A 15,896-nucleotide genomic window follows, 5' to 3' on the forward strand; every position below is an offset into this window, starting at 1 on the left:
AGGCTCAATGCAAAAGCCCAGGAATCTTCTGATGAGATTCCCAGCTCTCCCCCAACACAGAAATCCAAGCAGGGGGAGCTGACGCCCAGGTGAGCGAGAGTCTGAGCTCTCCACGCCACATCCTGGCTTTCCTAAGCCGCCCAGGTTTTAAACAACAACCTGCCTCTCACGCTCCCCCGCTTCCCCTTGTTAAAAATCTTTGCCAAAGGTGCTGGGGAGAGATCTTTCGAGACCATTTATTTTTAAATTACCAGCCAGAGGAGAGGCGAAGGAAAGAGGGAGGAAAAAAGCAAGAAAAAGAAAGTTCTCGGGCAGATAGCTTATCAGAATGAAATCCAAATGTCACATTAGTTGAGAAAGTTGGGAGATTAAATTTTCTAACGCCCTTCATCTGCCGCTGACATTTCAGGGGGCTTTTCTCCCTCCTCCCCTTCGCCTCCGCTGCTCGTTTAGCTGGTGGAGGCTCTGGGCACAGGGCTGTCAGATATCTTCTTAAGGTTGATTTTTTAGGCTTTCGTTTGGGATTGTAGCTGGCAGTGTAGGGGCGGGCGTGTGTGTGTTTTTAGGCATCACCAAACAGTGTTTTCACCGAATCCCTTTCTTTTCACAAAGCCACGAGGCGTCACTGTCGTTCTTTCCTGGGGTTCTAGCCTGGGCGGAGAACAGGTTTCAGTCCTTTCCTTGGAGACGGGCCACATCACCCAGTTCACACATTCAAAACGCACGAAGCAGGTGACTAGTCTGGGTCCGGAAGCATGAGGGTTGAGACCTCTTGTGATTGGGAGGGACCCAAGATGCCGTTCTTTGAGTGAAGCTCTATAGTCCAGAGCTGTTAAAACACATGTGTTTGTGTTTACACACGGGGCAGGCGGGAGCCAGCGATCCCAGGAAGATGGCTTTTAAGCCGGCTCCTCGTGATCACTGGCTCCTGTTCCCCCTGCCTCTTGCTGCCTCTGTATCTGTCCTTGGAGCCGAGATATTTGTATCCCTCTGTTAGGAGGAGGCTGCCTGGCCCCAGACAGATGTCCCAACCTGGGATCTGGGCCCAGCCCTGCTCCCACTGGAGCCAGGAGGATCATGTAGCGTGCATCTCAGCGTTCTGCAGCAGGATGGAACAACTTGCCCGTGATGGGAGATGGAGATGGCCAAGTTCACATTTGGGGGCTGCTGTTACTGTCCCCCCCCCCCCCCCTCCCCCCCACTGTTCAAGGGCACAGCTTTCTCCATTCCAATAAGTCACGAGGCACGGACTAAGGGAGGCATCGCTAGCCGCATGCCACGTCACCTCTAGACTGTTGGCTGCATCCGCGGCTACCGCTTCCCCGCCCAACACAGAGTATCGAAAAGGTCATCGTGGGAAGGCGTCGATGTGATAGCTCGTGGGAGCTTGTCCTTTGCACAAATGCAGGAGGCAGGCTCAAAAGATAAGGAAGCAAATCAAACACACACACGTACAAATCTCTCACGAAGGAGCAGCACTGGGAAGGGAAACGCAGGGCTAGGGGCTGGAAAGGACTGACACAAAGACAACTTCGGTCTATACTGCCGAGCGCACCACGGCCAGGCTAGCCCAGCCACAAAATAAGGGGCAGGAGAGAAAAAAGCCTGATTTCCATTTTATAATGACCTGCCTCTGACCAGAGGCAAAAAACGAACACCACTGCTGTTATGGCATGAAGGGCCAGACCCGTGGGGCCCTCATGGGACCTAGCTCTGTTGAGCTCCGGGTGCTTTGCTGAGATACAGTAGTTGGGGACCCACCGGAAGAATCTGGGTCATAAATATAATAATGATGCCAGGAAAATTCTTCTCGTTTTCTACCATTCCGTCAGTGATTTCCAGCCAAGGACGTCTGTTGATTTGAACACTTCTCTAGGACTAAACATTGAATCCAGCGCCGCAGGCAAGAGGCAAAAAAAGTTCTTGACCTCTGAAAACATTTTGAGTAGTTTGGGATCCCTTAGCAAACCTTCGGGCATTCCCTGTTGTGATGAAGCCCCAATTTCACACAGTGAGCTACTGGTTAGCAGTAGGCTGAATAATACCTCTCCCTCTCTGGGGAAAATCGCAGAATCACAGAACACTAGTACTGGAAGGGACCCCAAGAGGTCATCAAGTCCACTCCAGTCCCCTGCCCTCCTGGCAGTATTGAGCACCATCTAGCCCATCCCTGACAAGTGTCTGTCCAACCTGCTCTTAAATATCTCCAGGGATGGAGATCCCACAACCTCCCTAGGCAACTTATTCCAGTGTTTAGACACCCTGACAGGTAGGAAGTTTTTCCTAATGTCCAATCTAAACTTCCCTTGCTGCCATTTAAGCCCATTGCTTCTTGTCCTGTCCTCAGAGGTTAAGAAGAACAATTTGTCTCTCTCCTCCTTGTAACATGTTGTTAGGTACTTGAAAGCTGCTCTCATGTCCTCTCTTGGTCTTCTCTTTTCTAGGCTAAACAGATCCAATTCTTTCTGTCTTCCTTCATAGACCTTTCATCATTTTTGTTGTTCTTCTTTGTACCTTCCCCAATTTGTCCACATTATTCCTAAAATGTGGTGCCCAGAACTGGACATGGTACTCTCATTGAGGCCTAATCAGCGCAGAGTAGAGCAGAAGAATGGCTTCTCGTGTCTTGCTCGCAATATGCCTGTTAATGCATCCCAGAATCACGTTTGCTGTTTTTTTTTTTTTTTTTGCAACAGCTTCACAATGTTGACTCATATTTAGCTTGTGGTTCACTCTGACCCCGAGATCCCTTTCTGCAGGACTCCTTCCTAGACAGTCGCTGCCCATTCTGTGTGTGTGAAACGGATTGTTCCTAAGCGGAGCACTTTGCATTTGCCCTTATTGAACTTTGTCCTATTTCCCTCAGCCCATTTCTCCAGTTTGTCCAGATCAGTTTGAATCATAGAATACTAGGACTGGAAGGGACCTCGAGAGGTCATCGAGTCCAGTCCCCTGCCCTCATGGCAGGACCAAATACTGTCTAGACCATCCCTGATAGACATTTATCTAACCTACTCTGAAATATCTCCAGAGATGGGGATTCCACAACCTCCCTGGGCAATTCATTCTAGTGTTTGACCACCCTGACAGTTAGGAACTTTTTCCTAACGTCCAAACTAAACCTCCCTTGCTGCAGTTTAAGCCCATTGCTTCTTGTTCTATCCTCAGAGGCCAAGATGAACAAGTTTTCTCCCTCCTCCTTATGACACCTTCTCCTTACTGTCAGAGACAGAAGTGCAGGGTGGCAGCCGGCTCCCTGGGGGTGGGGTGGCAGACGGGAATCAGCGAGCCGGCTGCCGCCCCGCACTGCAGGTAATCGTGTAACCCCTGAGATTTTCAGCAGTTACACGTTTACCCAATTACCTGCTTTTTAACATCCCTGTTATCTAACTCGTTGATGAAGATATTGAACAGAACCAGTCCCAAAGCTGAGCCCTGCAGAACCCCACTTGTTATGCCCTTCCAGCATGACTGTGCCCCATTGATAACCATTCCCAGAGAGTAGTTATCCAACCAGTTATGCATCCACCTTATAGTAGCCCTGTCTAGGTTGTATTTCTCCATTGATTTGTGAAAATGTATCAAACTCTTTACTAAATTCTACGTATACCACATCTACCGCTTCTCCCTCATCCGCAAGGCTTGTTATCTTATCAAAGAAAGCGATCTGTTTGGTTTGATGTGACTTGTTCTTTACAAATCCACTTTGGCTGTTACTTATCAGCTTATTATCTTCCAGATGTTTGCAAATAAATTCCTTACTTATTTGCTCCATTATCTTTCCTGGCACAGAAATTAAGATGACTGGTCTGTAATTCCCTGGGTTGTTCTTATTTCCCTTTTTATCGATGGGCACTAGATTTGCCCCTTTTCAGTCTTCTGGCATCTCTCACGACTTCCTTGACTTTTCAAAGATAATACCTAATGGCCCAGATACCTCCTCTATCAGCTCCTGGAGTATTCTAGGATGCATTTCATCAGGTCCTGGTGACTGGAAGACATCTAACTTAGCTAACAAACCTTTAACTTGTTCTTTTCCTATTTTGACTTCTGAACCTATGCTGTTTTGCCCAGCCTTCACTATGCTAAGCATCTAATCACCTCCAACCTTTTTGGTGAAAACTGAAACCAAGATGTTGTTAAGCACTTCTGCCATTTCTACATTTTCTGTTATCGTCTTCCCCTCTTCATTAAGTAACTGCTCTACCCTGTCTGTGATGTTCCTCTGTCTTCTAATATATTCGTAGGATGTTCTCTAGTTACCCTTAATGTCTCTAGCTAGTTTGAGCTCATTTTGTGCCTTGGCCTTTCTAATTGTGCCCCACATACTTGTGTTATTTGTTTATATCCATCCTTTGTAATGTGACCTAGTTTCCACTTTTTGTAGGGCTCCTTTATGATTTTTAGTTCCCTGAAGATCTCCTGGTTAAGCCAGGGTGGTGTCTTGCCAAACTGCCTATCTCTTCTATGCAGTGGAAGAGTTTGCTCTTGCTCCCTTAACTAATGTTTCTTTGAAAAACTGCTAACTGGCTTCAACTGTTTTCCCCCTTAGTCTTGCTTCCCCTGGGACCTTCCCTACAAAGCCCCTGAGTTTGCTAAAGTCCGCCTTCTTGAAATCCACTGTCTCTATTTTGCTGAGTTCTCCCTCCTACCGTATCTTAGAATTACGAACTCATATCATTTCATGATCACTTTTACCCAAGCTGCCTTCCACGTTCAATTTCTCAATCTAGAACAGCTTCCCTCTAGTAGCTTTCTCCGCCTTCTGAATTAAAAAAAGGTCTCCAATGCTTTCCAGGAAGTTGGATTATCTGTGCCCTGCTGTGTGATCCAACAGATGTCTGGATAGCTCAAGTTCCCCATCACTACCGAGTCCTGTGGATGATTTTGTGAGTTGTTTAAATAAAGCCTCACCTGCCTTGTCTTCCTGATTTGGTGGCCTGTAGTAGACCCCTAGCATGACACTCCCCTTCTTTTTTACCCCTTTTATCCTTACCCAGAAACACTCAACAGTACGTCTCCTGTGTCCATTTCCCCCTTTTTAATAGCTCTTTTTAATACTATGCTGGAGAACAGAAACTGTAGAGAAGCTGGCAACACCTTGTCTAATTGCCAAAAATGGCAATGCCCTGTGTAGTTGCTCACGATAGCTCTCAGTGTAACTACTGCTTCGTGGGCAAGCCGTAGTCTGATTTAGCCACTTTCATCATTGGCATAGCAGGGGAAAAGGGAAGTTGAAAATTCTTAGTCTGAGGTGGCCTCTCTGAATGCGAATGCAACTGACTAGATTTCTTATCTCATTTACACCCCCTCGAGTAGGGATTTTCCTTCCTGGTTTCTGGGGCTGTTCCTTGGCCAGGTTTCTCTCTGTCTCTTGCCTCTGCACCTGCAGGTTTCCCTCCTGGTATCTGACAGCATCTCCCCCGTTCCTGTTCTCCAGCAGTATGTCCTCCTTCTGGCATGCCACTAAACTGACTAAAGGGGAGGCTGGTTCTTGGTTGGCTCCAGGTGTCCAGTCTCAGCTGCTGCTAGCAGGTTCTAGATTGCTTTCAGGTGTCTTAATTAACCTAGCTGCCTCAACTGAGTTCTAGGAGGTTCTTAATTGACCCCAGGTGTCTTAATTAGCCTGGAATAATTACCGTTTGGTTGCCATGGCAACAGAGATTTGTTCAGCCTAGGGCTAATACATCTGCCTTTTTCTTCCTTTCTGGTAGTCAACTGACTTTTCCCTGTCACACCGTTCATTTAGGGGAAAAAATTAAATTAAAAACATGTTCGGGAAGATAGCGGAGTGTTGGCAAAATGAATAGAAAATGCAACTCTATTTTCCTTCCACATTTAAATCTGGCATGAGGCTCATGAATGAAGTCACAGTTTCACTGAATAGGCATTGTCTATTACAACTAACTTCATTTCAGGGAGCTCTCGTGCTCAATTTAAATCTAAAAAATTGAACTAAAAAGAGAGAAAGATGTGGATTTGCTATTTACTGCAAGTGTCCCAGAATCTTTTTTTAAAAATTGTATCATCTTTTCTGTCTTTTATTTTGGTTGAAATTAAATTAGCCCGGATTTCATTGGGGAGAAGTAATAAGGTAGTGTCCCGTCCATGGACATTACAAGTATTTTCAATAGCACCCATACAATTTTGCTATAATAAAAAAAGAGAGGAAAAAAAAAGAGAGAGAGAAAGAGCGAGACGCCTTAATGGGAAATGATTCGAATGCTGCCACTGACATGGATACAAACTGCTAACTACATTTGGATCCAGCTTTGGAAACAAAGTTCCTTTGCTTTTCTGCTTTGGGAGGGAAGCTGCATGTTTGAGAAAAGCAGTGATCGCTGATGGCTCAGCAGGAGTGTCAGTGGCTTTGTAACCATCTGCAGACGGAGGGCCTGATTCATTCTCACTAGTACAACTGCATTCTCTGGGGCACGGCTGTAGATGCCCCCACCGGGACAATTCACCCTGGCAGAGGTAAGCTGCTGTAGGGGGACCAGATAGCAAGCGTGAAAAATCAGGACAGGGGAGAGGTTGTTGTTCTTTTTTTTTTTTTTGCTGAACTGCAAAATCCCTCCTCAGCCCCCCAAACCAGCAATTCATTTCAAAGCTCAACTGATTGGTTGTTTCACCGTTCACCCCTAAACAAAACCAAACTCATTTGGGTTGAAGGAAAAGTGTCACATGGCGATTCGCCTGGACAGTTTCTAAACAAAATGCGAATTTGAAACGGTGAGTTTGGAACATGGCCAAAATCGCCTATTTGCCTGTTATTTTTCCTAGCCCAAAGCTATTTCCTGAACTGGACTCAACTTTTCAATGCCCTGAAAATTCACTATTGGCTGAAAAAATATAGCCAATCTCAATGCGCCAGCTGGAGCAGTCTAGGTAGTCTGCATGGCTCTGATTCGTGTTCCAGATACACCTTCCAGCCCTGAATCCAGCCGACTGTCTGCGCAACCCAGGGGTCAGATGAATCAAGCCTTTAATGACCTGCAGTTTGAGAACCAAGACCGAGTTTCTCAGCCACCATGCTCTGTAAAGCAATCATCCGCTTTCCCTCAGGACTTGTCTCTGCCCGTTCTGCTGCGGCTTCACGGCTGTTGGTATGTCTGCATGGGCTGCAGTCACACCCTCTGAACACAGGGCAGACGCACGCTTGGTTGCCAGGAGGGCTACAGCTCATTTCAGGGAAATCTCCTTGAGGAAAACGCGGACGGTGCTTGCTTCGGTCACCGCTGGTTGCAGCCGGTGTTAGGAGACCCGCATCTTCATAAGCGCCGTTGATCACTGACCATATTGTCAGTGTCAACACGGTGGCCTTTCCAACCGGCAACACTGCGCCAAGCTCACTCCAGAGCCAGAAGATCTTCCCAACCCCCATCAGCTAACGGCTGGTTCATGCCCTGACGCAGGAGGGGGTATAACCCTTGTGTGTTCTAATCCGATCCAACAGGACGATTTCTGACAGGTACTGTCAAACGGCAACCCCCTCATCCTGCCCCCCTGGGGGCGAGATTCCAAAGTACCTGTAAGAAATGTAAGTTACTTTCACCCCTGCTGCCAACCACCAGAAATTCCACTGCCTAGGACCATTCCGACTCCCTTGTGGGTCATCAGTGGCGCTGGCATCACCAACTTGGGTCTCAGGGTGATGGGGCTTCCAGCTCTCGGCCCAGAGAAGCGTGCCGATTGGTAAGTGCAGGGTTGATGCACCGCGCTTTGGGAACTTTCTCGCGCCTCTGGGTTTAATCAGTGGATTTGGATTCATTAAGAGACCCGTAAATACAATCAACCCAGCCCCCGTCTTCTGTTTTGTCAGAACATCTCTCTGCCCCTGCTTTCTTTGCTCAGCGCCGTCCCCTGGGCTGATAGCGTCTCAGCTCCTCCCCCCCCGGAAGTCACCCGTTTGCAGTCTGTCGCTGGTTTATAGCGCTCGTTACACCTTCTGGTCCCGGGGCAGCAGGAGCAGGCGGCGTGACCCGCTGCTGTGTCAGCGGGGGACCGAAGGCGGCTGTGTCAGCGGCTGCACTTTGAAGAAATCGATCTTATCTCTTTCGAATTTGCCCTCCGGTGCTGTTCTTTCTTGTCATTCCAGGGCCTCTGTGACGGGGGAGCTAGATCGGAATACACGATGCATTGTTTGGTCCTCAGCTGCTATGTAGAAATTCGAGAGGTGGTTGAATCTTATTCGCCAGACAGAGCTGGGGCTCCTTATCAGCTCATAATCCGTCCCTGCTTCCCGTGCATGTATTTCTAAGTGCTCAGCGAGCAGCTGGGACAAATCCGTTCCAGATAAGGGGTGCTTGGCACACTATCCCTTCCAGCCTTGCTAGTTCCGACTCCAGCAGTGTATTGGCCGCGAGGTTTTGTTTCTGCTTCCCGCGTGGATGACTGGGAACAGCCGGATCCAGAGGAGCAACTCACGCGCTGCAGTGGGAATGCATTCAGCACGCCCGGCTTGCAAAGATTTTCACGGATGCCAGAGCCGGCTGGTGCCTGACAAGGAAGCTGACCTCGCACTGAGAATGGCCGATTCATAAACGGGGGGTTTCCTTTGGAGAACCAACTTTAAGAATATCCCCAGGCCCCATCCTGAATTCATTCCTCTCTCTCCACACAAGCCAAGCGTCCCGCCGAGTCTGCCCACGCTGGCCTGAAGGAAGAGCCGAGGAAGAACAGTGTGATTTGGTCCAGACTGGTGCAGATTTGAGTCCACACTGTGTGTCCAGGCGCTACCCACTAAGGCTCCATGCAGCCAGCATGGCCACTGTTATTTTTTATGTATGCTCCAGAGGCCATCTGGGAGCCATCTTAATGGAGAGACGGCCACAGGGCACTTCCTCTCCCACCTGCCCCCTCCTGCTGCGCTCACATCCCAGTGGCCAGCACAGGAGCTGCTCAGGTGGGAAGTGCCAGCAGGAATCTCTTAGCTTGGTCTGAAGGCAGACTGGGGGGCTGCACATGGCCAGCGTGCTCTCCGCAGCCCCCCCATGCTGCGAGTGCCCAGATGCACATCCTGCCCCCTTTGCCATGGCGACGGAGGCCCATGGGGTCAGTGGTATGAGCGCTCGGGACAGGAGGGGGGGTATATTGGGAGGGTGTATCCTGCTGCGTTCCATGCTCCCAGCACTGTCCTGCCCGGGTAGGGAAGAGCAGGGCTAGGACGACCCCACCCACCCGTGGCAAGGGACAGCCACTGCTCTGCTCAGAGAGCGTGGCCGAGGCAGGCCACATGCAGAGGGTCTGATCCCACAGCCTCCTCCCTGGATTCCTGGCACTCCCCGCATGCTGGCGGCCTTGTCCCAGGTGGGCACAAAGACACTTGGCCCTTCCGAGCTGAGCTGAGCTTGGGGCTGGTCAGGCCTGGTTCAGTGTTTCTCCTTTGCACGAGGATAAGGCTGTTCTGTGCTAACCAGTCAGGTGCCCTCAGCTCAGCACCTACCTTCAGTCCTGGGGGGACTGACCCTGGGCCAGTCTCGGGGGCAAAGGTCTGGGTGCTCTCTCAGCCCTTTGCTGCTTCCTCGTGTGAAGGAACCTGCAGGTCACCAGGGGCCAGGCCTGAGCTCCCAAACCAGGACAGCTCGGGGGGGGTCACTCACAGTGGCTTCCTGCTGCCATCAGCTCCTCTCTAGCCAGGTTCTGCCTTGATCACATTTCATTGCTTAACAGCCCCAGGGAAGAAAGACATAGCAGGAGGAGAAACACCTCCCATCACTGCCTGAGCCAGGCCCTAGAGGTGGGGTGGGAGCTCTGTCAGACAAAGAAACCACCCACCAGCCTGGAGATTGCAGCTGCTTCCTGCCAGGCCAGGGCTCAGAGAACAATCAACAGCAGTGGCCGGAGGTTAGAGGGCACCTTTCACACTGGAGGACCCCGAAGTATTTTAATACCCTTGTACTCGGGCAATGTACACCTGCCACTAAAATGCAGCCACCTCTGGGGTGAGGCAGGGCAGCAGCTCATGCCTGCGGAATGCTTTGATCAGCCCAAGCACTCACCGAGCGCTGTCATCGCAAAGTGTAAGTGGCACATGCCGGCCCCCTCGGGAGCACTGGGAAATTCAAGCTGTCTGGGTTCTATTTCAAGCCCCGATTGCCAGAATCACAGGATGGCTCTGCCGGGAGGGGGGTCGGGAGAGAGATTCGGTCTCTAATTAAAGGGTTGCTCTTCATTTGAATTGCAGATGCCAGCTTTAATTTTAGACACTTTCCCAGGCAGCAGAGCAACTTGCCTTAGCAAAAATGCACCTGGAGCCTCCCGAGACTGGCTCTGGCTGTGGCCCATCACTGTCACAGCACAGAGTTGGGGGCAGCCAGGAGCTGCCCCGAGTGTCCAGCCCAAGCAGCTGGGAAAGGATTCGGGGGTGGGGGTGGGGAGAGGAGGCAGACTCTGCCCCAGGCTGCGGGTGCCCTAGGAAGGCCATGCCTTCCCCATCACGTGTGCAGGGAGCGCCTGGCATCCCCAGCTGGGCTCTGTGTTGTGCGCCCTCTCTGCAATGCAGAGCCAGTCACTGCACATGGCTTCTGCTCCCTGCGGGCTGGGGGAGACGGGGCTCTAAGCGGCCCCTCTCGGGAACTGCCTGGCGTAAGAGCACAGCAGAGCGCTGGCTAAGGGACTGTGACCCGTTACTGTTCAGAGGGCAGCTGGCCCAGACAGGGAGACAGAACTTGCTACAGTCGTACATCTCGAGTGAAGCTGTGTCTAATGATCACAGGGCATCTTGGAATCAGCTGCGTTCCTGCCCCCCCCACAGCGCCCCCTGCTGGGAGAGCCTGGGAGTGGAGTGGCTGGGACCCCCACACACAGGTAGTGCTCCTGCCTCACCTCTGATAGTGCCCCCTGCTGGAAGGGGCTGGGGCTGGAGTAGATGGGAGCTTCCACCTCAGCACTGTGAGTGGTATGGAGCATAGATATGTCCTGAATAATTACCGAGTACGAATTCCTCCTGGCCATTAGAAAAGCCATTTACCTCTGTGTATATCAAAATAGAGCCCTCCGAGGAAGTATGGACAATAGGCAAATGGTTCACATTATGGGAGATACTTGGTCTAAGGACCCACAAATTAGCCAGGATGCGGCGTTACACTCCCCAAGAACACAGACTAAAATGGCCCAAGGAGAGCGCGTAAGCACCTCTGCAAGAGCCTCTCACGAAGGACTGAACCTCTTTGTCCCTCCCACCCCAGCTGAACAGAACTCCCAATACGTCACTCACCGGCTTTCTTAGCACAGTGGCCCACTGCATACTGAGAGAGGGCCCATGGGGGGGGGGGGGCTGCAAATGAAACAAACGATAAATCCCTGGTTGTGAGACTGAAGGTCGAACAGGGAAACCTGCCTGCCATCCCAAGAAACACAACCCCGTGTTTTCACCCCAATGATCGACTGTACGCTTGTTTGCCTAATAAATCAAAGATACCGCAGCCACTCTGTGTGGTCCTGTCACTGCCTTTCCCTCTCGATGAGAAGCTGCCCATTTATCTGCCCTGGGAATCAGGTAAACTTGCTCTTTGTACACGGATAATGTCTCCTGCTCTGTCGTGAGCCCTCCATCATGCGAAAGGCGTATGTAAAATCAAAGACTGCCCCTAGTAGGTCCACCACACGGAAAGGCTCTAACGGGGCCGGGTAGTTTCCTTGGAAAAGGATTGCTGCACTCCCTGGGCGGGAGGCACAAAAAGGAAGGTGGGAAGATAGAATCACCTAACCCGAGTGCAAGTTGGAATTAAAGCAAAAACTGCTTCAAAGGGGCACAGTGCAATTCATCGCATGGGCTAATACTGACATACAAACCCTGAACTGAATCAGACTAAGCAGCCTCCAATAAGAAAAGGACTGAAGACTTATTACGCCATCGACTTGATTCCCAGGGCCGGACCGAGCCATTCCAGCGCCCTGGGCAGACAGTTTAATTGCGCCCCGGGTTGGGGGAGGGCGCATGCACGGCCCCGCCCCTGTGCTGGCATGTGGGAGAGGGTGCATGTGCAGCCCCGCCCCCACCCGCCACGTGGGGGAGGGCGCGTGGAGCTGGCGGTGGCAGGACACACGTGCCCGCTGCTGCCGCACAGCCCGGGCAGGCCGAGCCTGGCCATGCAGGGCCCCGCGACTGCGGGGGGAAGGGTGCTGCTGGCCGGCGCTGCGGGGGTTAACGTGGCCCTCGCCCCATGCGGCCGCTGCAGGGTGGCTGTTGGGAGCTGCGGCAGCGCACCCCGTACTGCTGCCATCAGGCGCCCCCCATAGGTTGGCGTCCCAGGCAGATGCCCGGCTAGCCCATGCCTTAATCCGGCCCTGATTCCAATAGAAGAGAAACCGAAAGAGGGGAAATCTGAGCCCTCGTGTGGCAGCTAGCCATCAGGATCCAAGTGGCTCCCTCCAATGAGCCCAGGAATTGGGAGAGGTCACCATGTGGGACCCCAGAATTGAGCAAATCCCTGCAGTGCACCAGATGCCTGTAGCAGCCGTATGGAATGGATTCTCCTGACGTCGCAGGGCTAACCAGACACGCGGTGCGATTTCATTCCTAGTGTTGTGGAATACACAACCAACCGGAGGACACATATTCAGAAGTGTCCCCTGTGAGGCGAGATTCCCGGGTTGCCCAGCTGATTAGCAGAGCACCCACAGAGAGCTTTGTGTGGCGCCCGGTGGTGCGCATTCACACGTCTCCGTGCACATCCCAAAATGTATTCCGCACATGGATGGAAAAGATTAGAGGGAACACTGTTGTCCTGTCTCCACTTCCCAGTGAGCCACCAAGTAACCCTATTTCAGATGGCAACTCGCGCTGAGTACGCTCCCCTTTGCAAACCCAAGCCAACTAGGCTCAGGGCGACTGGAACCACAGCTTCTAGCAATTGCTTCTGATATTCTAAACTTGCCCCTCACCCCCAATCCATTCATCTAGCAGGGACCACGCTCTTACAGGTGCCTACAGACAGCACATTTGGACTCCCTGGAGAAATGCTGGAAGGGCAGTAACTGGGTGAGGTACTAAAGAACTGATGAGCCTAAGCAAATGTCATAAGAAATCTTGGTAATTTGCATTGATCCTTGGAAGAGCTGCGGAGTCGACTCTGTGGCTACTGTTGCAAGGCAGTTCTGGGAGGTGCAGAACATAATCCGGACACTGGGTGTGTCTGCAATTGGCTGCTGAACTGTGGGTTGCACATGGGTGTGATTCTCGGGGAGTTAATACATTGCTAAGGGTTCAGCATCACCCAATGGGCTGATCTGAGAAATACGGTTCAAGGTAAAAGGGGCCCCGCAAAGAACCTAGTGTTAATGGGTTAGGCTAACGCTCCCTGGACTGGATACAAGGGGGTTCTTCTATTCGAGTCCATTCGAACACTGGCTGTCACACACATCGAGTTAGCAAATCCAGCCTGTTAGATTTCGGTGTTAAAAATCTAAAAAGCACCTCAGCAAAGTCATAATATTGACCCCTTTTCATGTCCCATTCCCTACAGCGCCCCCTGCTGGGAGAGGCTGGGGCTGGAGTAGGCGGGAGTTCCCGCAACCAGTGCTCCTGCCCCGCCCCACAGCGCCCCCTGCTGGGAGAGGCTGGGGCTGGAGTAGGCCATGCGGAGTCCAGCTGCGAAGCTCTGAACTTGGCATGTGTTCCCAGGTCTCTAGCGGCCAAACCCCTGCATCGCTCTGAGCCCGGGTGAGGTAGCTGGGCTAGGTTTTCCAGGTAGCTGCTGCCAGGCTCCATGCACACTGTGGGAGCGTGCTGGGCAGAGAGGCACGTCAGACCAGGCCTGCCCCCGTCTGTAGCTACTGGAGGGTGCGGGGATTGTACTCACGTATTCCGTGTCTGCCTTGGAGTCGTAGTATTCAATATCCTCCTCCTGCAGAGAGAAGGGAGCTCTGGTTAGTGCTAGGCCCAGCGCTGGCTGGCAGTCCCACCCCACCCAGATGCTCCCAGGGGCTATGCGTACCCCTGGCCTCCCCACTGGCCAGGCACCTGGAAACAAAGCACCGCTCAGAAGAAGATTGCCAAGACAGGAGCTTTAAAACAAACCCTAGGCTGGAGCCATCGCAGGGTCGGACGGGCCCAGCTTCCCCTCCCTCCCTCCACTTGCACGTTACTTCTGTCTGTTTCCAAAGGTCTGCGTTAATTGTGGCTCTTGCGTCACCCTCTCCGCCTTGGTGGAGTGGAGGGTACGTCTGGCCCACTGCCACCTGTCCCCCTGCCTCACTGTGGCACCCGCAGCGACATCATCCCGGCGGGGCTGTGACGTCACAGCTCCCCAGCACAACCTGGGGGACATCACAGTGCCCTGTCCAAGGTGGGCTGTGATGTCACTGCCCCCAAAGAACAGGAGCGGGCCGCCTGTGGGGACCACTGGGAGTAACCGAGAGCGTGTGTCTTGTGGGCGCTCCGACCAGCTGGTCGCAATGCGTCCCTGTTAGCAGAGGTGGTCGTGGTGGTACTGGGGGAAGACCGGCAATGTCACAAGCCTGCCCGCCCTACCTGCCAGCTGCAGGAGCAAACAAACAGCCTGAAAAGTACAAAAGCCACTTCCCCAATCCCTGGGAGAAATCTGTGCAGTTAGTTGGGGGATTTCAAAGGCATTTGCGCAGGCAGGCCTGCTCTCTTCCCCCGTCCCGCGTGCTGGGCCCTGTGGCCACTGATAAAATTCAGAAAGAGAGAGGCAGTTCAGAGAGCAGCGATACTGGCAAAGCAGAGTGTGCCAGTCCACCCCAAGGGGTCACGAAAGGGCAGAGGCAGCCTCTTGACTGGAGGCAGGACTGCAGCGGTGGGGGTGGCACGCGCCGGCTACCATGGGCGCCGTTCAATCAGCGGTGCCTCTCCGGGGGTTGCTTGTGCAAATGGGATCTGATGAGAATTCCTAGTATTATTTCAAGGGAAAAACGATCCGTGCTGAGAACAGCAGCACAAGCAAGGAACCTGCATGGAGCACAGTCCCCTTTCGCCAGCCTGGGATTGCGTCGCCTGGGCCCGGCTCGGCAAACGGCTCCGGCCACACGCACATACACGGCCGTGCAGGTACGGCTGACGGGCTCCACTCGCAAACGTATGGTCAGCGAGCTGCTCCCATCCAGAGGAAGCTGCAGGCGACAGCCAGTGAGGGGGCATCTCCACCTGCAGCCAGTGCGGGCGCTTGGGATGGAGAAGTGTAAGCCCCACAGAAAACAGGATCAAGGCCAAGACGGAGAATATCCTCTGGTCTCTCTATAAATCCACGGCACGCCCACATCTTGAATGCTGCATACAGATGTGGTTGTCTCGTCTCAAAAGCGATATATTGGCATTGGAAAGTGCAGAAAAGGGCAACAAAAATGAGGAGGGGTTTGGAATGGGAGCCCTATGAACAGTGATTAATAAGACTGGGACTTTTCAGCTTGGAAAGGAGACAACTAAGGGGGGCTATGATAGAGGTCTATCAAATCATGACGGGTGCGGATAAAGTGGGTAAGGAAGTGTTATTTATTCTCTCTCGTAACACAAGAACTAGGGGTGGCAAGTTTAAAACAAACAAAAGGAAGTATTTCTTCACGCAACCTGTGGAACTCCTCGCCAGAGGATGTTGTGAAGTCCGGGACTTTAACAGGGTTCAATAAGGAGCTAGATAAATTCATGGAGGGTAGGTCCATCAATGGCTGTTAGTCAGGATGGGCAGAGATGGTGTCCCTAGCCTCTGTTTGTCAGAAGCTGGGCATGGGTGACGAGAGGATCACTTGATGATTCCCTGTTCTGTTCCCTCCCTCTGCGCGCCTGGCCTCGGCCACTGCGGGCAGACAGGACCCTGGGAAAGATGGTGGCTGACCCAAGGTGGCTGTTCCGACGTGGCTATTGGCAAAGGGCTGGTGCGCTGGCCTAGTTCCATAAAACGGTGGGCCAAATACTGCGCCCTCAGCTGTGATGGGAG

At 52.2% G+C, this 15,896-nt stretch overlaps 1 protein-coding gene across 2 annotated transcripts in view; it reads right to left on the bottom strand.

Annotated features, from left to right (window-relative positions):
• CACNA2D2 (calcium voltage-gated channel auxiliary subunit alpha2delta 2) overlaps positions 1–15,896 on the bottom strand; it is a 413,205-nt gene that overhangs the window by 97,677 nt on the left and 299,632 nt on the right. For both annotated transcript variants that reach the window (XM_075939506.2, XM_075939507.2), the window contains exon 5: positions 13,806–13,850. In XM_075939506.2, coding sequence (XP_075795621.1) covers positions 13,806–13,850 — 45 coding nt within the window. The remainder of the gene's footprint in view (positions 1–13,805; positions 13,851–15,896) is intronic.

Source organism: Pelodiscus sinensis, chromosome 11 (assembly GCF_052426305.1).
Source record: "Pelodiscus sinensis isolate ZL-2025 chromosome 11, ASM5242630v1, whole genome shotgun sequence".
In the NCBI taxonomy this organism is placed as follows: Eukaryota; Metazoa; Chordata; order Testudines; family Trionychidae; genus Pelodiscus; species Pelodiscus sinensis.